The 27,831-nt window shown below is 42.7% G+C and overlaps 1 protein-coding gene across 8 annotated transcripts in view; it reads left to right on the top strand.

The window, feature by feature from the left end:
- Positions 1 to 27,831, top strand: part of MAST4 (microtubule associated serine/threonine kinase family member 4) — a 367,302-nt gene that overhangs the window by 283,629 nt on the left and 55,842 nt on the right. For all 8 annotated transcript variants that reach the window (XM_089494950.1, XM_089494942.1, XM_089494935.1 and 5 more), the window contains 3 exons: positions 1,388 to 1,489; positions 10,874 to 11,006; positions 26,662 to 26,729. In XM_089494950.1, coding sequence (XP_089351076.1) covers positions 1,388 to 1,489; positions 10,874 to 11,006; positions 26,662 to 26,729 — 303 coding nt within the window. The remainder of the gene's footprint in view (positions 1 to 1,387; positions 1,490 to 10,873; positions 11,007 to 26,661; positions 26,730 to 27,831) is intronic.

Genomic DNA, 27,831 nt, shown 5'->3' with positions numbered 1-27,831 from the left:
AGCTGATACCGACATGTTGAAAATAATTTACCCTGTTTTGTTTTTTCAAGTCTACATCATTTCTGCAGTACTGGAACACAGCTGTTGTTCAGTGTTGCTTTTAAAATGTTTGAATTTAAAATACTTTATTTAGTTTATGTGTTAGAGATTTTATCTAATGAACTTAAACGGTTACTCTCTAGTAATTCAGTCACAGGGAACAGCTAATAAAATTGTAACTTGTTTGTTTCACCTTCATTCTCATGAATATCCACCTAGCACAGTGGAGGATAAAAAGTGGATAGGATTGAACTTTATCCTGCAGCTTCTATTATTCAAACAAAGAAGCACCTTTTTGAGATATGAACAATGGAACATCAATATCTTTCAGCCAGAAGAAGCAGCATATGGCTTCTTTGCATTCATTAGGTCTATTCTTTGTTAGCAGACAAAAAAAAAAGTTTGAAAGAAATTTGGAATGCTATACAAAACCTCTTGCAATTTTTTTTCACAACCTTTCTGAAAAATGCTCTTTTTTTGTTCCACTTGTTTCACTTTATTATTTCTTTTCTGATTATGTGTAGAACTTAGCATCCCATTTATTTCTTTTATATCACTCACCTGCTGTCTTTTCACCAAAATATGCATACTGCTTGCTTCTTATACAATTGAGATGGAACCAAAATATATACTCATTCAGTATATATATTCAGATTACATAGGTCAGATCTAAAAATTCTTTATTGGGTTCAGTAAACTATGTCTTGAAATCAGCACGTATGTCATTTCATAGCAATACTTTTGTTGAATACATTCCATATATGTATCAGCTGGACAGATGGTCCATACGGTGCTGCTTGAAGGAAAGCAAGACACAAACATATGACATAACAAACAGTTTGTACAGTCAGCCTGACAGTGCTCATCTCCTGTTTAGTGCTGTAGAGTGCAGTGGTGCCTGCATTATCATGGTTTGAAGTTAATTCAATCTTTCTGAATTACTGCTGAAATCAACTTATTCCTGTTTTTTCAGTAAATCCATGTGGTTTATAATAAAATTCAGTACATTGAAAAGGGCCATATATCTTTTAAAGTCTTGCAAGAACTTTACTAAACTTCCTCCCCAACTCCTGCCCCCTACTTTCACAAAGATCAGTGGCTTTGTTGCAGATTTGTTCATCCTGTCCAAAGAAATCTAGTTAATGGAGGTCAAACAATGAATATTAGTTATATTAATATGATATGAACAGTTTTGGTTGGCTCATGCGTGGGTCTGTCATCAGTATTTCAAGGATGTGGGTTGTGTTGAAATGATTATTCTACAATAATTCAGAGCTATCTTGATTTAGCTCATCATATTAGTGTTTTTCTGTGTGTGTATTAAATATCAAGACTATTTCTTTGACAGGCTCAAGAACGATCAGAAAGTGGGGAACTGGCATTTATTAAGCAGCTTGTCCGAAAGATACTTATTGTCATTGCACGTCCTGCTCGCCTACTTGAATGCTTGGTAAGATTATGCTTACTTTAATCACTGTGAATATTTGGATTGCCATTGAAGCTCAGTGGAATGTCTCCAAAGGATGAGTGGAGTGTATTAGTTTTGTATTGCTGCTTTTGGTACATTTGCAAAATGTTAAATACATTTGTTAAATACAGTCTAATGAAATGCAAGTTAGGCATGGATCCTCAATAGCCTTGAAATGATAGTGTTGTAATTGTGGTTGGTTTTTTCTTGTTGTTGTTGTTAATTTTTTTCATTGTCTGGGACCAAGTGTGTGAAAGCCAGACCAAACTTGTGAAATCAAACTCCTTTGCTTTCTGGTGGTTATTGTTGTATTCATTTATTTACATCCGGCTTTCCCCCCAAAATTGGGACTCAAAGTGGCTTACAGTGTGAAAGAATACAATTAAAAATGTACAAAAGTAAGCATTAAAATTAAATTAAACTGTTACAATATTAAAATACATCACTCATTAAAAGAGTAATATACATTTTTTAAAGCGCTTAAAACAGTACAGTTAAAACAGTACAGCATCTCTGATCTGTTCTTTAAAGACTTTCTCTTTTAAAGGCCAGTCTGAATAAAAATGTCTTAGGACTTCATCACACAGGCAAAGAAGATGGGAGCGTGAATAAAAAGTGGTGAATAAAAAACAGTGCTAGAATTCCTCTTTATTCATGGGATAATCGCAGGATAATCACAGTATTGCACAACGTCTTGTGATAATCTTCACATTATTGCACATTATTGCATGCTATTGACAGGAGCATCTCGCTATGCTCCTGTCTTATTTGCCCGTGTGATAAAGTCTTTAGCTTGCAGTCAGAAGGACAACAAGGAGGACACCATTCTGATCTCCCTGGGAAGGGAGTTCCAGAGTCTAGGGCAACCACTGAGAAACGGCCTCTCTCCTGTCCCCTCCAACCTTGTTTATGATGGAGGAGCCTCTCCTGATGTCCTGGACTGCAGCCAGCACACACAGACACACACCAAGAAGAATGGCTTAGCCCAGCAAGTGGAAGCAGAACACAGACCTTGCAAGGAGTAAGCGTGAGAGCAGTCCGAGAAGCCAAGCCAAAGTCAGGATACCAGAAGTCAGAGCAGTCCGAAAGCCAAGCCAAAATCAGGATACTGGGATTCAGAGTAGTCAAAGCAGCCAGAAGATAACAAGGGTCCAGTCCGAGGTCAAAGCAACAAGGAGTCAAGATACGAGAAGCCAGTGCCAGGAGCAATCCCATCAAGGGATCATTCAGTAAAGCCCTAGAAACAAACCAGTACTGGCACTGAATGGAGACCTCTCTACAGCTTAAGTAAGGGAAACTCTTCCCCATGCCACCTGAGGCTGGTTGGCTAATTGCCTCTCTGCAATCCTCTTGGATCTGTGCCTGCAAGCACTCTCAGCCCTTCTCTGTTTGTAAGTAGGCACCTCCAGGCAAGCTTCCTCCCCAGAGTCACCACTAGGCAGTTGCACCACAGGAGGCCTCTCACTAGCACTAGGACCTGGTTGGGCCTCCTCCTCTGGGGCTGGGAGAGCACAGCTGGGACCTGGCAGAGCAGGATTACCACCTGGTGTAGCCTCAATTAGCTCTTGCTCTGGAGGAGGTTCGTCCTCCTCCTCATCCTCCGAGAGCTGATCTTGGCTGGCCATGACACCTGATGATCTCAGAATTGGAGCTGGCTCATACAGAGAGATATAGTGTGCCAAATAACCTGAACCTGAGCCATATAGGACTATATAGGTCATAACCAGTACTTTGAATCATGCCCAGAAACAAACAGGCAGGCAATTGAGCTGTTTTAACAGGGGCATTGTGTACTCTCTGTAACCTAGCCCAGTTAACAGTCTGGCTGGACCTGTTGAAGTTTCTAAACATTCTTCAAAGGCAGCCCCGAGTAGAATGTGTTGCAGTAGTCAAAATAGGATGTAACCAAGGCATGTACCACTCTGGCCAGATCCAGTGTGTCAAGGAACTGGCACAGTTGATGTACCTGGTTTAGATGTGCAAACGCACTCCTAGTCTGCAGAAATCTGGGCCTCCAAGTTCAAAGCTGAGTCCAGAAGTACACCCAAACTGTGAACCTGCATCTTCAGGGGAAATGTAACCCCATCTAACACATCTAATCCCTATTCCCTGATCTTCCTCCCAACTCACAGGAGCACCTGTGTCTTGTCTGGACTGAATTTCAATTTGTTTGCCCTCATCCAGTCTATTATTGATTTAAGACCAGGACAGCCTTCTTGAATTGGGGTGGAAAGGAATAGGAGAATTGGGTGCCATCCGCATATTGATGGCACTGCACCCCACAACTACACATGACCACTCCCATCAGTTTCATATATATGGTGAATAGCATAGAGAACAAAACAGAACCCTGAGCAGGCATCCTCCTGCACCATCTTCTGGGTTTGCCCCTCCAGAAAACAATGGGGCCACTTTAAAGCAGTACTTCCAAGTCCCATCCCAGAGAGGCAGCCCAGATGAATTCCATGGCCATTGATATTGAAAGCCACTGAGAGGTCCAGCAGAACTAACAGGAACACACTCCCACATCCAGATCCCTGCATAAGTCATTCAGGAAGGCAACCAAGGTTGTCTCTGTTCCATGGCTGGGCCTGAAACTAAATTGAGCTGAATCTAGACAAACTGTTTCATCGAGAAACCCCTGGAGTTGGGAAGCCACCACATATTCCAGCACCTTGCCCAAAAATGGAAGGTTGGACAATAATTATCCACAGTAATTATCCATATGCCCAAAAGTGGTAGGTTGGGCAATAATCCATTATGGCGGGATTCCAGGCTGGCTTTTTCATCAGGTCTCACAACTGCTTCCTTTAGGCAAGTTGGAATGCTACCTTATTGTAGAGAGGCATTAATTACACCCTTCATCCACTCAATCATCCTTTGGCCTATTTAATAAGTTATGAAGAATAAGGGTCTAGCACATATGAGGTGGCTCTCACCTCTCTGAGGATCCTGTCCACATCATCAGACTGCACAACTGAAAAGTATTGATTGACACTGGACAAACAGGAACCAAGGTTACATCTTCTGGAACTGTATCAACTATAGCATCCAAGTCAGAGCAGATTTGAGTGACTTTACTTACAAAGTGCTGTGTAAATTCTTCACAACAGGCTGCCAAGTGGTCTGCATTTTCTACTTGAGGGCATGTGTGAAATAGATCTCTTGGAACAGCTCTGCAGGACAAATCCCTGCATATGCAATGCTGGCAGCAAAAAATAAGTTCCTTGTTGCCAATGCTGCCACAAATATGCTCCAGTCTGTGTTTGGTCAGATTCGCTTTGAGTTTTCTGCCAGTGTCGCTCTAATCTCCATCTCTTTCACTTCATCACCACCAACTCCCTGGAAAACTTTGGGGCATATTTGGCTCCATAAGAGCAGACACTAAGGAGCTATTGTGTCCACCACCCTAGCCATTTCCTCATTCCAGAGGTTGGCCAGAGCTTCAACAGAATCTCCTGCCGAGATGACAGGAAACTCCCCAAGAGCCACTAGGAATCTGTCTGGATCCATCAGCCTCCTGGGGCAGACCATCCTAATTGGTCCCCTATCCCTGCAGAGGTTCTGAGTCCCAGTGAGTCTAACCTTGTCCAGATAATTATCTGTCCATGACAACAGGACTGTGGACAGTTGCTCCACACCAAGATCACCATCCCCCCACCCAGCATAGAAAGCAAGGTCTAGATTGTGCCCAGCAGCATGAGTAGGGCCAGATACCACTTGGGATAGATTCATTGTTGTCACAGAAGCCATGAAGTCCTGAGCCTCTCCGGACAAGGAAGTCTCAGTGTGGACATTGAAATCCCCCTGCACTACTAGCTGTCATGAAAATGCTGCTGCTGAATGCCAGGTCGTTGAATGCTAAAACAGCTGCTATTCAGGATTTGGCCTGGCATGTACTACAGCCCTGGCTGGCTGGAAATGGGAGTGGGTGGTGGGTGGGTTAATCTCTCTGTCCAGGTTTGCATAACATCCAGATCTTTTTTTTAAGACCTGCATATTTTGGTTACATTGACTTATTACAAGTTTGGTTGCAACCTTTGTAGGTAGTAAGCAAAGTACCTTTCAGGTAGATATATAATCAGTGACCTAAAGTGTTAGGGTTTATTTAGTTTTTCGGCATTTCAGAAATAATTTACAGAAATCTATGCTTGTGAAAAATGTTAAACCTTAACTCTGAAAGGTTGTAAAGAAAAAACAAACAAACAAATTATATATAAACACTACAAATAGAACAGCCACAATGTATTTCCCTGAATCCTAAAAGGTTGAATGTCCCTTATCTGAAATACTTGAACAAGAAATATTTTGGATTTTGAGTCCCCCCCATGTTAAAATATCTGCATATACACAATGAGATATCCCAAAGATGAGATCCAAGTCAGAAAATAAAATTCATGTATCTTTCATATACACCTTATACACATAGCCTGAATGTAATTTTATACACAATATTTTTAATAATTTTGTACATGAAACAAAGTTTGCATATATTGAACCACAAACTCCATAACATTGTTGATGATAAGCTTTGCTTCCACATATTAGAAGTAAAATTGGTATTAGGAGTAATATTGGTATTAGGAGTTTTAAAGTATGATGAAGCATTCTCTGTTCAATAGAAATATTGAACCAAGCTAGTCTACTCTGCTTTAAGACATATGTAAGAGACATGGCAACATACATCTCTACTTTGTCCATTCTGTGTTATCTGTTGGCTTTATGGCAAAAATAATGCAAAAGAAAATAAATGCCAATTTTTAAGGTGAAGTTATAATCTTCATTTTTTATAGTTGCCTGTCAGCATTTGTTACAGAAAAAATGTTTTTAATTGGACAGCTCTCCAAGGAGCAAAGAAGATTTGCATCAGCAGTTGGTCTGGGAAATTTTCAGATAAAACTTACCCAATACACTTCACACCCAGCAGCTGTCACAGATATCCTTTTATGGGGATATGTATATATTCACATCACTATCAGATCAATGCAGCTCACAGTAAAAGACATCATATCAGTCTATATAATGCAGACGTAACTTTCTGGTTCTTGGGAACTAGGAATGTAAGTGAGATATATATATCAGTGAGATGTACAGAGCGCCTGCGTTATACGTGGGCATGCCATACGTGGCTTCCAGGATGTGCTGGAAGCCGTGCCGGAAAAACTCCTCTTGTGCCCTAGAAGAAGTAATGGGGCGTGCCATGAGCACGAACCCCATTACTTCTAATGGGGTTTGAGCATATGCGGTTTTTTTCCCTTATGCAGGGGGGGGGGGGGGTCCAGAACGGATCCCCGCGAAAGTGAAGGGTGCACTGTACTATTTAATAAATCCTCTTAATTCCAGTTAATGTACATTAGAAACCCATACTGGTCAAGAATGGCTTTTGTTTTCAAGAGTAATCCATTTTAGGATCAGTACTACTATAATGTGAAAAGTCTTATGTGCAGGAGTAGTCCAAGGGATTGCAATCTCCTATCTCTGATGCTTAACACTTCCTTCCATCTTGGTTAAAAATTATGTACAACTAGCACTATTGTTGGTAAACACCCAAGACCTAGTTTAAAAATGCAAATCATGCAAATAAATAAGAATCCTTGGGAAATGTAATTGAAATAAGAATTGTTTACCAAATCCTAAAGTACTGTAGCATTACTTCTAGCATTTGACCATTGTAACATTAAATAATAATAGAGAGATACCCCAAAATCACCAGATCCCCTCTGATCTTGGAAGATAAGCAGATTCAGCTCTGGTTACTACTAGTTACTATAGAAGACCACCAATAAATATCAGGTGTCTTAGTCAGAGTTCAGAGAAACTGTCATAGTTCAGAGAAAAGAATTAGCAAAATCACTTCTGAGTATTCCTTGCCTTAAAAAAACCCTATGAAACTTATGGGGTCACCATAAGTCAACAGGCAACTTGGAGGTACATGTGTGTGCGTGCACACACACATGTTTGCTTATACAGTATGCCCACACCAAGCACAGGCTTACCATCCATGGTTTCAGCTTCCATGGATGGCAAACCCCATTTTTTTCCAGTGGGCACATATGCATGCGGTGTTGCGAGCAGGAGCATGAATCCATTGAAAAGAATGAGACTTAAGGTCCCGTGTTTTTTACTATCCATGGAGGAGGGGGGGGGGGGGTCTGGAATGGATCACCGCAGATAGCAAGGGTGCACTGTATTCCTTGAGAAATGAAATCTGTCTATAATTATAACCATTATGTTTAGTTGTGCTTATTACAGTTCTGAAATTCTTGTTCCAGTCAATTTTGGTCAACCAAAGAAGTATCAAACTGACTTAGAAAAGAAGTGCAAAATAATATAACTATAATAATGTAACTAGGAAATGCAAAGCATTATAATTCATAAAGAACATAATAAGGCAGTGCTACCATAGTATACATAAACAATTATATCAAGGGTTTATGCAGAGAATCAGTACTTGTATTCTCCCCTCACTTCAACCCAGAGAGAATAGCATAAAAATATCGGCCTACATACAGTTGGCTTCCACTGCCCATGTCTTTGGGCAAATGAATACAGTGGTGACCACAGGGAAACAACATTTTTGGAACAATGTGTCACAGATGCACAGGGAAGGATATGTCCACTTCTTCAAGCCATACTAAATCCATACTAAAATACTTAAGTAATTAAACTGGATCTTACAGTTCATCCAGATACTTGTGATTAATCTGTTAAAACAATTGAATGAAAGTCTCAGAAAATGTAAACATTTTTTTTTATTTTTATAAAATGTAAATACAGTGCGCCCGCACCATATGGGGGCATGCCATATGCGACTTTCAGCTTATGCTGAAGCCACGTGATGGAAGCAGCAGTGGTGCACACACCCATGGCACATGCATCGCACCACACTGCACCACGTGCGCGAGCCCCATTGTTTTTAGTGGAGCTCGAACATACACAGTATTTCCGTTATGCGGCAGGGGGATCCAGAATAGCAGGCTATCAAGGGCTGAACAATCCCCTCTGAACCAGTATATAACAGGCCCTGAACCACCCAGAAAAATTCCATGGGATGACATAGGTGCGTTACAGAGCGCCCAAAATGGGCGCTCTGCTGGCGCCACCAGTTGCTGTGTCCTGGAACCGCAGCAGTCAAACCGCGCGGTTCCCGGACGCACCAAAAAGAAGCTGCAAAAAGCAGCTTCTTTTTGGGCCCCGGAAGTGGCGCCACAAGTGATCAATGGCGCACTCGCGACGTCACTTCCGTTGTGGAACGTGTGGATGCTATGCGTCTGCAATGTCAAGATGGTGGCGCCCATGTAGAACGGGCACCGCCATTTTGTATGTCCCCATGACGTACTAGGGTTAGGGGCATGCGTAAAGCACGCCCTTTCCTAACCCTAGTACATCCTGGGGACATACTTTACGCCCGTACGGAACAGGCCATAGAGAGATGAAACGGAAACTGCAAAGTAGTGCTTCTTCACTGATTTTACAACAAATAAGTCAGTTCATTGGTGAGCACATGCTAGTGTTCGATCACATGCATCATTGGATTTTCTCCATCTGTATTCTGTAAGCTCTAGGGTTTATCATTATGCCATCTAGATTCTGCCAAATGAGAGTAGATGCTCAAGGCTCCTCAATGAATGTCAGATGTATCTGCTAGGGAGGGGAAGTGAGAGGAAATGATGTGAGGAAAAATACTGTAGGGACAGACCATCTATATAGATCCTTCATCTCTACTGAGCTGACAGTGTAAAACTTGGCAGGAGGTGATCTCTCTATGATAAGTGCATAGTGCTAAGATATCCCACTTTCAGTTCACACTCTTCTTTTGCAATTGTGTAAAGTAAGTCCATGTGACTGTTAGGCCAGTAGCGTGCTTGGTTGATCTTATTGCTATTATAGTAGCAATGAAATACTGAATCATCCTAGACCCCAAATGTAGAAGAGTGAAATGAAATAAATGCATGTGTACACACAATAATGATTTGTCCCTTATTCTCTCCCCTGCCTTTATTATTATATTGCATCTCATAAATGCATGTTAAACTTAAGAATAGACCTTATCCAATGAAATTATCCTCTGTGGAGACTGAGCACAGTGCAACTAACCATGTCACCTTCTTGTACCACAAGTTTGGCAAATGAAATATTTGAGTCTGTGGATCAGAAGAATTACCTATATTTCTTGAGGCATTACTGCTTGGGATCATAAAATTGGCTGAATTATAAAATAGCATGAAATCCTTCTAATCATGGTATTCCTTTACTTAAATTATGTGTACTAGTATATTAGTATAATTAATTCTATTTTAATTCTGGAGGTTAATTACTAAGTGCAGTCCACCCTGCATATTCACAAGAGATCCATTCTGGCCCCTCACACAAACGGATAAGGAAACACATGAGACCTGGAGTCCCATCGTCCTTCATGACAGGTGCAACGTGTGCCCATTGAAAGCAATGGGGCTTGCCATCCACGCATGTTTTAATTCATGGATGGCAAGCCCATGGATACTGAGAGCCCACTGTATTAATTCTGGAGGTTATATGATGTAATTTTATGCATAATGAAAAATTCATATGCTTGTATGAATAAAATTTATATTGTTGTATTGTATGAATAAAATTTATATTGTTGTAATAGATTTATGTGCTTAGCCTAATAAGAGTATTAACACAATACTGATGATACTGATGGGTTTTTTTCCACTTGGGGTGTTTTTTGTATTTTTTTTTCTTTTTCTAATTCACTTTGGCTTCATAAAGCCCATGTTGAAGCAATACTTTTATTAGGCCAACTAAGGCACAATTTATATGGCTGTACAAAGATGGAGGGGGCAGTTTTTGGTATACTTTCCCATCTACCTTCTGTGGTGTTCTGACTGAAGTCTTTAATACACATTAGTTAGCAGCTACAGGACAAGAAGAAATTTGTGGTAGCCAAATCAACAGACCTACATTTCCAAGTTTACCTGTAACGTTATTTTCCTGTTGTTCTGTTTTGTAGCTCAGTATATTCTGTTAACAATTGGCACTTAAACAGGGGTCAGTGACTTTAGCCATGAAGGAAAACAAGTGTTGAAGTTTTGCAATGCTTCTTTAAGTGACTTTGTGGAGGGCAGGGTTGAAGTACGCGGAATCCATGGTTTCCTTGCTTTCACATGGCACAATAAATAAAATTATAATTATAATGATGAGACATTTGAAAATGTCTGCGGCAGTGATTATGTTTTCAGCATATGGAGCTCCTAATACTTCAAAATTGTTTTCATTGGGAAATCATCATAATAATTCACAACCAAATTAAGTAAAAAGCATCTTTTTCCCCCCACAGAAACAAGGCAAACTAATGGATGTTTTTTGTTTTCTCCCTATCAGGAGTTTGATCCTGAGGAGTTTTACTATCTTTTGGAAGCTGCAGAAGGCCATGCAAAAGAGGGGCAAGGCATTAAAACTGACATCCCTAGATATATTATAAGCCAGTTGGGTTTGAACAAGGATCCTTTAGAAGGTATGCATATGTCACAGTCTAATAATCTACTCTAATATCAAGATTGTTGTAATTTCTTCTCTCACTTTGCATTTAATGGGTGTATTTCCGTCTTGCTGCTGTTGCTAATTTCCTTCAAGTCAGCTTTGACAAATTGACAACCTATGAATGACAGACTTCCAAGAGTGTCAATCATCCACAGACCTTCTTAGATCCTGCAAACTGACCTGTGGCTTCTTTGATTGACTCCGTCTCCCTGCAAAGCAATTTTCCTCTTTTCTTCTTTGTGGTCTCTGCGAATCATACAAATGGGGTTCACTGCACCTGTGCAGTGCTGCTTGGAAACTTCTAGAATCACTGGGCAAAGTACACTTTGCAACATATAGAAACTTTTTGTGGTAACTCCGTCCACCCGTTATAAGGCCCCTGCATTCCCGCTCTTTCCCCAGTTCCTTTTTTCCACCGCGCTAGCTGCTTTAGGGAACTTTGCTTGCTCTTTTTGCTTCCATTGAATCACTGGTACTTGACCTTGGACTGTTTTGACTTTGTTTTCTCTGACCACCCCGGGCATTGTTGACCGCTCCGGCTCGTTTGACTTCGGCTTCGCTTCTCATCTTCATCTTGTCCAATTTGGCATCATGTCACCAGCTCCATTTAAGAAGTGCGACGTTTGTGGCGGCAAAGTGCCGGTCCAAGACCCGCACTCTTCTTGTCTCCTGTGTCTGGGAAGGGACCACGATGCCAAGGCCTGCTTGCTATGCAAATCGATGACATCGCAGGCCAGGGAAAACCGTGAGTCCCGCCTGACCTTGGCGATTGCTCAAGGGGTGATCAAGTCCCAGGAAAGGGATTCCCAGCCAGCTTCGGCCCTAGCCGCATCGGCTTTGGTTCCTGCTGCTTCTGCCCATGGCAGTCTGTCCAGTGTGGTGTCTGCGCCTATTGCTGTCACGGCCCGTGGTTCCCCGGAGCCCAGTGCTGCCAGCCATGTAGCCCGTGGTCTTGAAAAACTCAGTGCCACCACCAAGCCCTCCAATTGCCCCCATAAATCATCGACTGAGGGGACCACCTCCAAGGCCTCTGCCGAGACTCCAACCCATAGGGCCTCCTCCATCCCGAAGGATGCATCCAAGAAATCCAAAGTCCCGGCTGAACCTTCGGTCCCTAATGCTGTCTCGGTCACCAAGGATTCCTCCAAGAAATCGAGGGCCATTGACACCGAGGCCCCGGCCTTGAAGTCCTCCTCTCAGAAGGACAGACCTGGGACAGCTGACCCGACCTCAAGGCCGCCCACAGGCCGGGATGACCGCGCTGAGACTGCTAAGGCCTCCAAGAAGAGGGGGCATGAGACCGATGTGGCATCTGATGTGCCCGCACCGAAGAAGACTAAGTCTGTAGGGGCGCCCTCGGAACTGAAATCGGATCCTAAGAACAAGCATACTGTCAGTGACGCAAAATCCTCAAAGACTCATAAGAAGTCACACACCTCAACTTCGTCCTCCCGGGCCCCATCGGGCGTAGAATCCTCGCGTAAGCCAACCAGCGGTGATGCTTCTCCTAGGCCAGGGGTAGGCAACCTTTTTGAGTCGGGGGCCAGGTTGCTGTCCCTCAGACAACTGGGGGGCCGAAGCCAGGGTGGAGCTTCCACCCTCCAGGGGCGGAGCCACATGCCAGGGGTGGAGCTTCCACCTTCTGGGGACGGAGCCACATGCCAGGGTGGAGCTTCCACCGAAGCATCATCATCATCATCATCATCACCACCACCACTATCATTGTTACAGCAGACCTTTGTTACAGCACTTTGGAAAGTCACACTGTCTCACCTTCATAAATAATAAAAATAATGAAATGAAATAAAAAGCAATAATAAAAATAATGAAATACAATAAAAAGCAATAATAAAAATAATGAAATAAAAAAACAAAAATAAGTGTTATATATTTTTAAAAATTAATGGAAAAAACCCAAGGCAGACCTGAAAAGACTCACCTTTCCACCTCCTCCCCCTCTTTCTCCTCCTCCTCCTCCTCCTCTTTCTCATTGAGAGGGCATTTTGCAGAAAGAACACCCAGGGCAAGTAATAATAATAATAATAATACTAATAAAGTTACAAGCAAGGAAATTACTAAAATGCAATTGAAAATAAACTGCAACAAGCATGCACACAGTTTCAACCCAGAAAAGCCACAAGTTGGTGAGAGAGCATTTTGCAGAAAGAACACCCAGGGCAAGTAGTAGTAGTAATAATAATAATAATACTAATAAAGTTACAAGCAAGGAAATTACTAAAATGCAATTGAAAATAAACTGCAGCAAGCATGCACACAGTTTCAACCCAGAAAAGCCACAAGTTGGTGAGAGAGCATTTTGCAGAAAGAACACCCAGGGCAAGTAGTAGTAGTAGTAATAATAATAATAATAATAATAATAATAAAGTTACAAGCAAGGAAATTACTAAAATGCAATTGAAAATAAACTGCAGCAAGCAGGCACACAGTTTCAACCCAGAAAAGCCACAAGTTGGTGAGAGAGCATTTTGCAGAAAGAACACCCAGCTAACCCCCTCCCCCAATGAACCAACCTCTGGCCTTGCTGTGGCTGCAGCTGCTGCTCTGGCTCCCTTTCTCCCTCGCTCTGTACTCCTTCCTTCTGCCTCCTCCTCCTTTCCCTGCTCTTAGGGAGGAGGAGGAGGAGGGCAGAGGGCGAGGTGGAGCCTGCTGCAGGCCTGCTGCAGCCCCTGGAGCCCTGTTGGAGTGCTCCAGGGGCTGCACCGGGCCTACTAGATGGGTGCCGCCATTTTGTTTTTCAAAATGGCGGCCGAAGTCTCGCGTGACCTTTGCCATCCTGAGGTCACGCGAGACTTCGGCCGCCATTTTGAAACACAAAATGGCGGCTGGAGCGGCACGAAAACGGGGGAAATCGGCGGCAATCGGCGGCAGGACTGCGCAGGGGCCGGTAGGAAGGCCTTGGCGGGCCGGATCCGGCCCGCGGGCCGCAGGTTGCCGACCCCTGTCCTAGGCTGTTGGGCCTAACGACTGTTCCCTTGGTGCACTCCGACAGGGAGGACTCCAGGTCTTCAGGACCTCGATCACCTACACCGGTCCCACGTTCTTCGCGTAAGGAGGTGTTCCAAGACGACCCCAATCTGTTTTACGATTCGGAAATGGATCGTTGTTATATGTCGGTGTCAAAGGAACACGCACTGGAGTGTTTCTCCTCCAAGTTCACTGGTCGCCCTGCTTCCAAACCATCTGTGATAGTTTCCGGCCCTCCCCCGTCGACCCCATCACATCAGGTCTCCAAACAGACGACTGCCTCGGAACCGGCCCTCGCTCCAGCCTGTTTACCTGGACAACTAGAGCTGCTCGATTCAGCTTCAGAGCCCAATGTTCTTCAATCTTCGGAGGAGCCCTCCGACACCGAGATGTCTCCACCGGGATCGCCCCAAGAACTGCACCATCCGTAACCATCCTCCCCCACTGATGATGTCCGCTCAGTCAACGAGCACATCATTAAGATAACAAATACTCTGGACATTGAGCTCTCCTACCCGGAAGAAGGTGCAAAGGACCCAGTGGAGCACCGGGTGCATGGTCGAGTCCCTACACCACTGTCCATCCCTCTTCTCCCATCTCTTGAAACCATCATGAAGCGCTCTTGGGAAATTCCGTCTTTGCTAGTGGGTTCTTCCCGGGAAGATTGAGTCCCTATACCGGATCTCACCTTCACATTGTGTGTGACTGACCACCCACCCTAAACAGAACTGAGCCATCGTGGAAGGAGCACAGCAAACTTTCACTCATAAACAGGCCACCTCTCCTTCTGACCGGGAGGCTAAGAAGATAGATGGCCTTGCCAAGAAGGCATATTCGGCGGCAGCATTGGCGGTCAAGGCGATTAATTACAATGCCTGTATAGGGGCCTACATCCAAACCCTGATGGAAGGGATTTCACCAATAATCCCGGATGTGCCCGATGATGCCCAACGCAGACTTGTCAAAATCAGAGATGAGGCTCACTCAATTGGCAGCTGGCTTATCACCATGTCTCGGAATGTGGCTGATTGTGCCGGCAGGGCCATGGCAGCATCGGTAGCACTTCGGCGTCATGCCTGGCTCTGGGGGTCTGACCTCAATTCCAACGCAAGGTCAGCCATAGAAGACATGCCAGTGGATGATTTGGGCCTGTTCCATGCCAAGACGGATGATCGTCTAAACCGCAAATACAGAATGAAGGCTGCAGCCAAGAAGCATGGGATGTCATCCACTTCCATCTCTCCGTTTAGAAAGAGGCAGTGCACTTGGCAGTCACAAGGTCAGCCCCAAAGATCTTATCACCTGGACCGACCGTTTCAACAGCAGGGGCCACAGAGGCAACGGTTTCCTTCCCAGTCTTCCTCCTCCTCTGGCTGGCGCAACATACCTGCCCGGTACCGGAAATCTCACTGGCAGGACACCGACCAGGGCAAGAAGAGGTCTTGAAGGGCTCCTACGTGCTTCGTCCCCCTTGCCCTGTCTTATTTGGACATTTTGAGGCCTTTCTTTAACACCTGGGCCTCAATCACAACCGACTTGTGGGTCCTGAACACTGTCTGTAGGGGCTATACCCTTGAGTTCGAAGAGCTCCCCCAACTGGAGTTTTCCTTTCCATTGTCCCCTCGGACACCCTTCTTGACGAAGTGCGCACTCTGCTTGGTAAAGGGGCTATTTCGCCCGTCACACCCGAGGCTTTTCCCGGGTCCTTCTTTTCAAGATACTTCACTGTTCCTAAGGCTGATGGAGGAATCAGACCCAATTTGGACTTAAGGGGCCTGAACTATTTCCTCAAATATCATCGGTTCTGTATGGTAACACTAGCTTCTATTTTGCCTTTACTCCATCAGGGACTCTGGTTCGCGACTGTCGACCTGAAGGATGCCTATTTCCACATTGGGATTCGGGAATCCCACAGAAGATTGCTCACCTTCACCGTCGGCTCCGCCGCATACCGATACAACATTTTTCCTTTCGGCCTTGCCACAGCCCCAAGAGTATTTACCAAATGTATGGCTCCGGTCGTGGCATATCTCCATCAGAGAGGATACAGAGTATTCCCCTACCTGGACGATTGGCTATTTGCGGCCGCCTCGGGAGACGAGTTGCGGGAAGCTGTCAGTTTTGCCTTGACATCGTCAACAGAGAGAAGTCCCATCTCATCCCATCCAGGCAGGCTACGTTCATCGGTGCCGTCCTCGGCTCCCAGGGATGTTCAGGTGGCCCTGGGTCACATGGCTTCAACGATGTTTGTAACTCCGTGGGCAAGGCTTCACTCCCAACCATTCCAGTCGTGGTTCCTGTCGGTCTTCGATCCTATGGAAGAACCCCCGTCCAAATGGCTCACCGTTCTGAGACCCGTGACCTACTCCCTGCGATGGTGGCTAGACTCCCGAAACCTCTGCGCTGGTATGCCATTCAGCCTGCCCCAGCCGCAGTTAACGCTAATGACAGACGCATCCTTGGAGGGCTGGGGTGCACACTTGCTCAGTCTTCTAGTAAAAGACAAGTGGTCCCCAAGTGAGCAGGATCTCCACATCAGTGCTCTCGAAATGCTTGCAGTAGAGAAGGCCTTGAGAGCATTCGAATCCACTGTCATGAACAAGGTGGTTCTCCTCAGGATGGACAACACGACCGTCATGTACTACATCAACAAGCAAGGGGGCACCGCATCTAGGACTCTTCTGGACATCACCCTGCGGATTTGGGATTGGTGCATCCCAAGACAGATTCTCCTCCAAGCTATCCACTTGCCACAGGAGGAGAACGACTTGGCAGACCAGCTCAGCAGATCCTCAGCCACCTGCCACGAGTGGAGACTTCACCCAGAGACAGTCAGCGACCTCTTCGACTGATGGGGAACCCCTCGGATCGACCTCTTCGCGACTGCCTGCAACAGCCACTGTCCCCAGTTCTGCTCCCAGGCGTGCAACGAGAACTCCCTCGGAGATGCGTTTGGCTTCGTCTGGTCAGGGGAGATGCTCTACGCCTTTCCACCATTCCCACTGATCATCAGGGTAGTGTCCAAGATGACAGCAGACTGCTCAGATGCGATCCTCATCCCTCCCTGGTGGCCGAGACAGCCATGGTTTCCGTCCCTTCTCCACCTCTCCAAGAGGGAATTTCTCCGCCTCGAGTTCCGCCCCGACCTACTCACGATCCAGAGCAGTCGAGTCCGACATCCAGACATTGAGGACCTACTGCTGGTGGCTTGGAGGCTCTGTCCCTAGCCTCGCTACCTTCCTCAGTTCGGATGGTGATCCTGGCTGCTCAGAAGCCTTCAACCTAGAGATCCTATGCTTCCAAGTGGAAGAAGTTCCTGTTGTTCCTTGCCGAGAGAGACCTCTCTCCGACTCGGGTGACGACTCCGGTGGTGCTGAAATTCTTGATGGTGCTTTTGGACACGGGGCTGTGCCTCATGTCCATTAAGTGCTACCTTTCTGCTATCTGCTCTCATTTCCAGTTTGAGGGCAGGCCTTCCTTTTCCAGGGACCCTCTGGTAAAGAATTTCCTAAGAGGCTGTGGCAATCTCTACCCCCCGGCCTTGCGCCGACTCTGGCATGGAGCCTGGACGCTGTGTTGCCTGCCCTACAATCCAAGCCTTTTGAACCTAGGGCCACAACGGACTTGAGACTATTGACTTGGAAAACTGCTTTCCTTGTGGCCATCACCTCTGCCTGCCATGCGGGCCAACTTTGTGCCTTACGAAGGGAACAGCCTTTCCTTAGATTTCATAAGGACAAGGTTGTCCTCCATACTGACATCACCTTTTTGCCTAAGGTGGTGTCTGCCTTTCATATGTGTCAGGACATTGTGTTGCCTACCCTGGCCTCGAACCCGACCACCGAGGTCGAGCACAGTTTACACACCTTGGACGTTTGGAGGGCCTTGGCCTTCTATCTGGACAGAACTGCGGGTTCCAGCCTTTCCGACAGACTTTTCCAATGCTACACGGAACCGACAAGGGGGCTGCCAGTGTCTGCGCAGAGGTTTTCTAAATGGGTGGCCGGTACCATCCACCTGTGTTATGAACTTTTGGGCAGACCTCTCCCGACCAGCGTTCGGTCCCATACTACTAGGGCGGTATCAGCATCCTCCGCATTCTTGACTGGGGTGTCTCTGGAGGATGTCTGTAAAGCTGCTGTTTGGTCTCAGCCAATGACTTTTATTAAGCACTATAGGCTGGACACCAGGGCCAAACGGGATGCAGCCTTTGGAAGGGCAGTGTTGGTTTCAGGTTTACCTTAATTGCACTGCATGCCATGCATGATTTGACATGTTTACAGTTTGATGTGCTTCATGTACTCTGGGAAGTGTTTTTTTGCCAAGACTGGCCTGTTTACAACATTCTAGTCATTGCACTGCTTCCAAGTGTTTTCTTGACATGTTTATAATGCAGTGTGCTTCATGTGCATTCTAACGGTTTACCTAGGTCTCGCATGACCTCACTGTTGTTGATGTGCCTTACCTTTGCATTGGTTAGTGCTATTTATTGAGGTACTAGAAATGACTGACACAGTTCTTGGTTCTAAAGAGTTTTATTGTGAAAAATAAACATACTCTGTTTGAACCTTACTTGGTTTCAGGACACTCCCTCCACCGCTTACCTAAGCTTGTCAGTCTAAACCCATTTGTATGATTCGCAGAGACCACGAAGAAGAAGGACAGGTTGCTTACCTGTAACAGTATTTCTTCGAGTGGTCATCTGCGAATACATACAAATCCCGTCCATCCTCCCCTCAGTGTCCTGCTCTTATTGGCTCATTCTCATGTCGCTTACACGGCGTAAAAATTACGGAACTGGGGAAAGAGCGGGAACGCAGGGGCCTTATAACGGGTGGGCGGAGTTACTGCCAAAAAGTTTCTATATGTTGCAAAGTGTACTTTGCCCAGTGATTCTAGAAGTTTCCGAGCAGCACTGCGCAGGCGCAGTGAAACCCATTTGTAAGCATTTGCAGATGACCACTCGAAGAACTACTGTTACAGGTAAGCAACCTCTCCTTCCTGCTGCCTTCAAGTCTGCATAGTTAGTATCTTTTCTAATATCATGTTGTCTCATGATATGCCCAAAGTAAGACAGCCTCAGTTTAAACATTTTGAACTCAAGTAAAGAGTTCAGGCTTGATTGGCTCTTGGATCCATTGATTAGTCTTTTTGGAAGTTCTTGGTATCCACAGAAATCTCTGCCAGCTCCACATTTCAGATAAATTAATTTCCTTCCTTCCAGCTTTCACAACCATACTTAGAAATCAGAAATACTATGGCAAGAATGGTTTTAACTTTGGTATGTAATAATATATTTTTACACTTGAGGATCATATCTAGTTACTTCATAGCTGCCCTTTAAGTTTTATTCTTCTTCTGATTACTTGACCTCAGTCTCCATTCTGATCAATGACTGAGCCAAATTACAGAGAATCGTTGACTATTTCTGTGTTTCACCATCCACTTTAAAATTATGTAAATCATCTGTGGTAATTATTTCCCCCTTAATATTCAACTGTAGCCCTGTAGTCTATTTTGCACTTTTAAGTGTTGGGCCATAGTAATTTCAAGTCATCAACATATTTTGTTGAGGATGCATCTCTCAGTTTTTACATCTCCTTCATTTTAGACTAATTCCACTTTCCATATGCTGTAGTCTGTGTATAAATTAAATGGACAGGGTGATAAAACGCAGATTGCCCTGACCTTGCCAACTAGAAAGTAGTTTGATTAAGCATCTTCTGTTCTTGCAGTGGTCCCTTGTCCTGAGTATAGGTTAAAAATGAAAACAATCAAATGCTGTGGCATACCCATTTCTTTTGGAGTGATCCATAATTTTACATTATCTACATAATTAATGGCTTTGCTATAATCCAAAAAGAACAGACTGATTTTCTTTTGAAATCCTTTGAATATTCACTGTGTATTTGAATCAAGTGTATATTCTTTGAATCCAGTTTATATTTACAATATGATCTCTAGTGCCTCTTTTTTGTCTGAACCCAGCTTGGACATTGATACTGCTCCCTGTTTTGTTTTTCACACTTCTCTACATGTTTTTTATTAGAATTTGGATGGATTCTGTCTTTGTATCCTGAAACAACTCTACTGGTATTTCATCTGTTCCTGGTGATTTATTTCTCCCAAGTGTTTTGAGAGTAGCTTCCATTTCACTTTCTATAATGTGGCTTATCATTAAAAGCTTCGTCCTTGAATTAGTCTGTTCATCTCTTATCTCTTTTATATAGGCCCGGTACGTACCGCCAACAAGCGGTGTACTGGCGTTGATTCTAGGGTTAGGGACCATGCGACAACCACACAGTCCCTAACCCTAGTGTGTGCAGGTGGCATAACAATGGCGGTGCCCTGTGTACACAGGCGCTGCCATTGTTACATAAACGCTGCATGACGTCTACATGTTGCTGCATGGCACTTACGCAACGAGTGTGCCAATGGCACACTTGTTACGCCACCCCTGCAGTTCAAAAAGTACCCGGTTTTTCCGGGTTCTTTTTCCTCCATAGGGAAGCCACGCAGATTAGCGACTGTGGCTTCCTCCCGGAGGAAATTAGACTGCCGGCAGGCTGCCCTTTTCGGGTGGTCTGTCCCTTGCCATAGTTCTTTAGTGTATTGCTTCCATTGTGTCTCTATTCTGTTCGAGCATAAATATGTTTCCCTGTTGATCTTATAGCAAATTCTTGGTTTGAATCTCCCTTTGATTTCTTGAATGTTATGGAATAGGTATCTTTTTCTGTCTTTTTTGTTGTCTTTTTCTATTTCTTTGCCTTGATTATTGCCAACAACAGACACCAATTTAGTGCTGAAACAGATCCCTTGGAATTAGATGGAAAAGAGAGATAGGAGTTTGGCATCAGCAGTATACTGTTGATACTGAACCCCAAATCTCTAGACAGCCTCTCCTAGCTGTTTCATGTAGATGTTAAACGCCATGAGGGACAGAACTGAACCCTGAGGGATACCACAGACCAGTGGCTGGTGGTGTCGAATAGAAGTCCCTCAGCACCACCTTCTAAGTTCAGTCCTCCAAGAAGGACTGAAGCCATTGTATTCTCATCACAGAAAGTTGACCCAGAACTATCTCATGGTTGATGGTTACAAAAGCTGCTGAGATATCCACCAGAACCAACAGGATCACATTCCCCCTGTCCAGTTCCCAGGGTAAGTCATCCATCAAGGTGACCAAAGCTGTGTCTGTCCCATAGAAATGAATCTAGATAACTCATTTTATCCAGGAACCACTGGAGCTAGGAGGCCACAACATGCTCCAGAATTTTGCCTAAAAATGGAATAATAGAGACTGGTTGATAATTATCTAGTACAGTGGGGTTCAGGGACAGCTTTTATAGTAATGGCTCCACTTGTTACTGTTGTGTGCCTTAAAGTCATTTCCGACTTATGACAACCCTAAGGCAGCCGTAGCCTCTTTTAAGTAGGACAGAATCCTGCTTGGCTGCAGTGAGTCATTCACCATTCTCCTTACACACTCAACCAGTCCACTTTTGGCTGCTTTAATGAGCCAAGAAAGGCAAGGATTTAATATACACCTGGTGGCTCTCACTTCTCCAAAAATCCTGTCCACATCCTCAGGCTGCACAAACTGAAAAATATTCAACAATTCAGGAAAAGTAGATACCACATTTATATCTGGGCCTGGATAATAATAATAATAATAATAATAATAATTTATTTTTATTTCCCGCCTATCCCTACAGATCAAGGTGGGATTACAGCAAAGAATAAAAAACACAATACATAGTATCAACTGGGCCTGTATCAACTACAACTTCTAAGAGCAGATTTTATCTGCAAAGTATATTACAAATTCCTCGCAGCAGGCTTTCGAGTGGTCTGAGTTTTGTTTTTGTGGGTCAGAGTTCAGAAGGCTGTTCACCACTTGAGACAGCTCTGCTAGTTGACTGCAGATGCAGTGATGGGAGAGAAATATTTCTGATTTATTTACTGCCACCATCATCATGGAGTAGGCCTTCCCATGGGTTCTTACTCATATTCAGTTGGAATGGCTCTGGGTTTTCCCATTCTCTGTCCTACTTATTTTATCAGTGCCAGCTCCTTAGTCAACCATGGAACTTGCTTAGTGAAGTTGAAGGCTTTCATGGCCAACATCAACAGTTTTTTGTGGGTTTTTCGGGCCATATGGCCATGTTCTAGAAGAGTTTCTTCTTGACATTTCACCGTTCAGAGAAGATACCAGCCACAGATGCTGGCGAAATGCCAGGAAGAAACTCTTCTAGAATATGGCCACATAGCTCGAAAAACCCACAAAAAACTATGAACTTGCTTAGCTCCACTCCATGGGAAGGGATGCTGAAGGGCAATCATGTCCACTGTCCTAGTCATTCCAGAGTTTAACTAGGGCTTCGACAGTGTCATCTGCTTTGGCCAAAGGAAATTGCCCAAAGGAATCCATGCAGATCCTTATTTCAAAATGAAACTATAGAAAGTTCCTCCACACCCAGATTCCTTCCAGCACAGAAACCAAGTCCAGATCATGACCTACAGCAAAGGTGCATTAGATACTACTTGGGTTAGACCTATAGTTGCCACAGAGGACATGAAGACCTGAGCTGTACTTGTCAGACTGGTCTCAGCATGGATATTGAAATCTTCAAGCACAATAAGCTGGGAGGGTTAAAAACAACAACAACAATATATGACAGATTCCCCCCCCCCCATGCCTCCAGGGGGTGTTCATGGCACTTGGAGCCAAAACAGTCATAGTCCAGTGGGGGGAGGATCACAAGAACAGCCTGGGATGCCCCTTGCTCCCAGATTTTCCCACTTTCCCCACAACTGCCTTAGAAAATTCTACATACCCAAGGGAGTACTAGAAGAGTGACTTTGACAATTGCTTTTATCAAAAAACAGCGATTGTCCAAGCCTTAGTACCTTGGTGCCATCCATCTCTCTCTTCCCTCAGTGTAAGGTATTTGAACAATAGGTGCCTTGGAGCCGATAGACTCTGTCTCTTGCCCTTAACCTTCAGAGTAGAGCAGAGGCGGAGTCCATTATGTGAGTGCATCCTTACTGGATCATGACAATATAAATCAAGCAACATGGATCCTTTTGTTCGAACGATATTAACTGTAAAATGGAAAAGTATTTAAATTTATTATTTAGGTTAGACTTTCTTCTTACTGATCTAAATCTGCAAACCATGATTGCTAATTCAGAGACATTATACTTTTAAGTAACAAACTGTGAAAACTTCCAGGAAAAACTATTCATTCCTGTTTTACTTGTGATGCTGCAAATTTTGAACATAGTTTATTAATCTCATTAGTGTATAAATGTAGATATATTCCAACATCGAAAACTTTTATGAGAGAGAAAGCCTATGTATATCCTGTTCATTTTTAATGTGAGCTCAAATCTGTGTAAGTATAGCAGGAGCTGAATGTAATTTCTATATAATTTTATTCAGAACATGATTTTACATATAATTATTAGATATATACACCAGGTCATTGCAACATGTGTAATAAGCTTGAAGCTTTATTTGGAACGTGCAAAATAACTTTCAGAATGCATGCTGCTATATCCATTATGAAGTAGAGCATCTGATAATGCGTACATTGTAATGATTATCTGCCCTCCAGTTTATCAAGCTTTTAAAAATAGGTTTAAAACAAGGATATATTTCCAACTGTAAACAAATGTGCCACTTCACACCTCAGTAGAATTTATTTTCTAGTAATTGTATTTATGATTACAAACCTTTACTTTTTCTTCTATACTGTCTTTTCTTCAAGTGAAATGATGCTTGCAGTACTTAGAGATAATGCCAGATAAACCTATACTGTACTTGGAGCAATAGCACAGCAGATTCATCATTTACTGAAGCTTGGTTGCTATATTTCAGAAACATCCCCTGGGGGAAAATGTCTCCCTGTGGCTTTTAAATTACCGTCTTTACCTTTTTGAATCATGAGTCTTTAGAAATGGTTTAAATCAATGGAATAAAAAAGCAGATGTTTAATAGTATTTAGATGAGTTTTTAAAATGTCTTCAGGCATTACAAAATGGTTCCTTAGCTCCCTGCTTCAAAAGCTGACACTTGGTTTCATTCCATTACTACCTACTGTTTACAAATAATGTGTATTTCTCAGATAATGGTTATTTTGCCAAAAAAGATAATGTTTAAAACTGAGCCATTTTAATTTTATATTTACGAATATAATTTTTGAATTGAGAAGGCTGTCAGAAGACATTACAATGGTTTATCTCTTGTGATGCTGAAAACAAAATAAAAATGCATTTTGTCAGCAGTTCTTTTTATAATTTCCTGCATTTATAAATTGCTTAATCCAAAGTTTTATGTTGTTACTGTAGGTGGAAAACTTGCTGGTTGTGATATAAAAGGAAACCATACACATATGCTTGATTTAGACTATATTAAACATTTATTGTGCAATTGTAGTTAACTATATCTTGGGTTTATGAAATGATTTTTGCCAGTGTGAAACTGTTCCTTTTGTGTTTTCTTCCTTAATGGTGAATTATATTGTATATGGTGAATTGTATATACCATGAACATATATACAAAATCAACTAAACAATTACTGTGTTCTTGCATTTATTTCATTAATTTAAAATATCCCTCCTTTGGGAATAATATAATTATAATTACCAAGTATAATTTTCATATGCGTAAAATATCTGTCTGCTGTATACTGCTACACTCAAATTCTGTGTGTCATTGTACCAACATTATGGGTGCAGAAACAAACTCAGTTAGTTTTACACCTTTACTGCAAGGTGATTTACATGCTTTTTCTCCCCAGTTTATCCTCACAGCAGCCCTGTGTCTTGCATCTACACTGAAAATTTAAAACATTTTCACACTGCTTGAACTGCCATGGTCCAGTGCTATGGAACTGTGCCATTTGTAGTTTTGTGAATTATTTAGTCTTCTCTAAATCTCTAAATATTTAGTCAGAGAGCGCTGGTGCCTTACCAAGCTACAAATTCCAAGATTCCATGGCATTGAGCCATGACAGTTCAAGTCGTGTTAAACTGTGTTAATTCTGCAGTGCCTATGCAGCTTAGGTCAGGCTGAGAGAAATTGGGCTACTGGACCAAGATCACCCAGTGAGTTTCTTGGCTTAGTGAGGACTAGAATTTAAATCTCTTATAATCCAATTCAGCATCCTAAATATTATGCCACCAGGTTCTCTTGAGTCACAGATGCATCAGTATGTCAGCATCACAATTTTTATCTACTTGCATGAAACCATGAAAAAAAAGTTGGATTTTAGATTATTTCTGATTTTAGAATTCCAGATAAGGGGGGCTCAACCTGTCTAATTGCAATGAAGGGTGTGGTACTGATACATTTTAGCAGATGAATCTGCCAGGTTCCAGTTGTACTGTGCAGCATATTACTGAAGCATACATGCTGTCAGATATCTATAACTTTACTTCTGGTTGTTAATTAATGTTGACAAGAACTTTAAAAAAAAAGAAAACGATGTTTTACATCACACATACACATTATTTAGGCTAACTATGAAGTAAGTCCTTTAGTACTCCTCAAGGATTAGGGCACATGCTATTAACCTCTATATCTTATTTATGCATACAATTGTAAGCATGGAAGATTAGATGGCTGCAAGCCAGTTAGTTGTTCTTATCACAAGATTTTAATTCCAGCAACACTGCAGAGCTATTCTTAAGTGAAAATGCTCCAAAGCACCTACAGAGCTGGATGTGATGCATAACTGCTTAGGTTTCTTCATTAGTATTTTTGGTATTTTTCTGTTTCTCTTGGCATACCTGTGTGCTTACCCAGCCTTTCCCTTTGCTCATTTTCTTCTTCCACTCTCCCTTAGCAGGAAGCTGGACTTCTGTTTCTCCCAATCTCCCTTTCCTTCACCTCTAAACTGTTAGCTCTGCCTGCGTCTTTGTCTTTAGGAAAAATTAAGGCTCTTCCTCTTTCCCTCTGGTTTTCTCTCCTGTCTCCTTTGTTCCACTTTTACTTACTCACTAGACTTTCCCTCCACCCTGGTACTTTCTCTGCTTTTCTTTCTGCATATTGTCCTTCCACTCCCTTCAACACCTTGCCAGACAGCAGAACCTTCCACCACAACTCTTTGAAGAGTTTAGACTCTTCTCCAGTGTTTTTTCTATGGAAAGTTTGGGACATTGTCACTTAGTAACAAAAGCTTGCACTGCAGACTTCAGACAACTTGTAATTAACTAAAATTAATCGGCCCATTTTAAGAAATAAAAGAACATTGAGATACACACCTTTAGAGTTCCATTAGTGTGTATGCCAAGATTAAAGTGTCTAGGTTTCATGGCCTTGGAGTCATGGTGGAGACAGACACATGGGCACACCCTCTCTTTTATTAGTATATTTATAATAGAAGCATTACAAAAGCATTAAGCATTGCAAAAACTACAGACAGAATGTTTAACAATGTTATGAATGGTTTTGTTTTAGAGGCTCTTTGTGTGAGAAGCTGAGACGTAATTTAAATAAAGATTTGATGTAACCTCAAAGCATGATTTATTCTGTTTGCAGGAAAGTTTATTTACCCAGAAACAGTTAAAACTGCCCCTTCAATTATGTGACTCAGCATTTTAATAAATATGCAAACTGTATTTATATTTGTTTTTAGAAATAGCGCAGCTAGCTAACTATGACAGTGGGACAGCAGCAACTCCAGAAACAGATGAATCGGTTAGTGTAAGTATTTTGTTACACTGAATTATGTTTTGCTCAGAGATCAAAATGAATGGTTGACTGCATTGTTTCATGGAGATATCTTTTTAATGTGTATAACAAATGACTACTTTACTGTTTATTAGTAACTGAAAAAGAATTTTGGAAGTTACTATCTTTGTACTTGCTGTAGTTATTTATAAGCCAAGTCTGCACTCTTTTTTCTTGATATGTTATTTGATTATATAGTATGGAATATAGTATATATATTTGTAGATTTTTGTAAGACTTGGTGAAATAGTCTGTTGTTGAAATAGCATGTCATACAGGTTTAACTGAAGTTCTGTATGTTAAGCAAACAATTAAAGCATTACAATTAAAAGGGCAGCAATCTTGAAAGTTTGTTTCAAGATTTGCTTCTCTTGTTCGTTTAAGTAAATGAATGAATTTGATGCAGTAGGAAGTTATGTATGAGAGTTTGGTAAAAAGAAATACCAATAGTATTTTGAGTTTGATTGAAATCTATTTTACTTTACTTTGTAGACTATGAAAGTGTTTCTAGCCTTTTCAGATTCAAGAGGGGTCAATGAGTAGATCCTCTGCTTGACTATCTTAACAACAGAATTTACTTTATGCTTGGCTTTTTATCCCTTTGGGTTAGCAGTGAATATAAGACCAAGTTTATATACTTGGCAGTAAAGTTTACTATGTGGCTTTGGCCAAGTTACTCTTACTCAGTTTTTAACTTATCAACAAGAAATGCTAAGACGACAAATGGCAGAATGATTATAAAGCTTAGAGCCAATCATGTAGCTGTAGATAACATCAAGCTGTGGTTGAGTGCTGCAGAGACAGGGGAAATTTTCATGTAATAGAACTGAGCTAATACTAATACCAAAGCCTAATACCAAGTACAATACCAAAGCCTGATCAGGGCTGGCTCAAGATTGGCAGGGAATGGTGACCCTTATTCACCCAAGTCAAAGTGCCCCATACCTTCCAACAACCCAAGTTATTTTGCACCCTGAAACAGAAATCTCATGAACAACCTTCCCCCTATCCCCAGTAAAAATGTACTAAGAAAATAATACCCCAAATCTATTCAGAAATAAGAAATGGTTAGAAA

This window comes from Sceloporus occidentalis, unplaced genomic scaffold (genome assembly GCF_023333645.1).
Source record: "Sceloporus occidentalis isolate IW3139 unplaced genomic scaffold, rSceOcc1.0.p SCAF_1, whole genome shotgun sequence".
Lineage (NCBI taxonomy): Eukaryota > Metazoa > Chordata > Lepidosauria > Squamata > Phrynosomatidae > Sceloporus > Sceloporus occidentalis.
The sequence above is the reverse complement of the archived record's forward strand: the minus strand, read 5'-3'. Positions and strand labels throughout refer to the sequence as shown.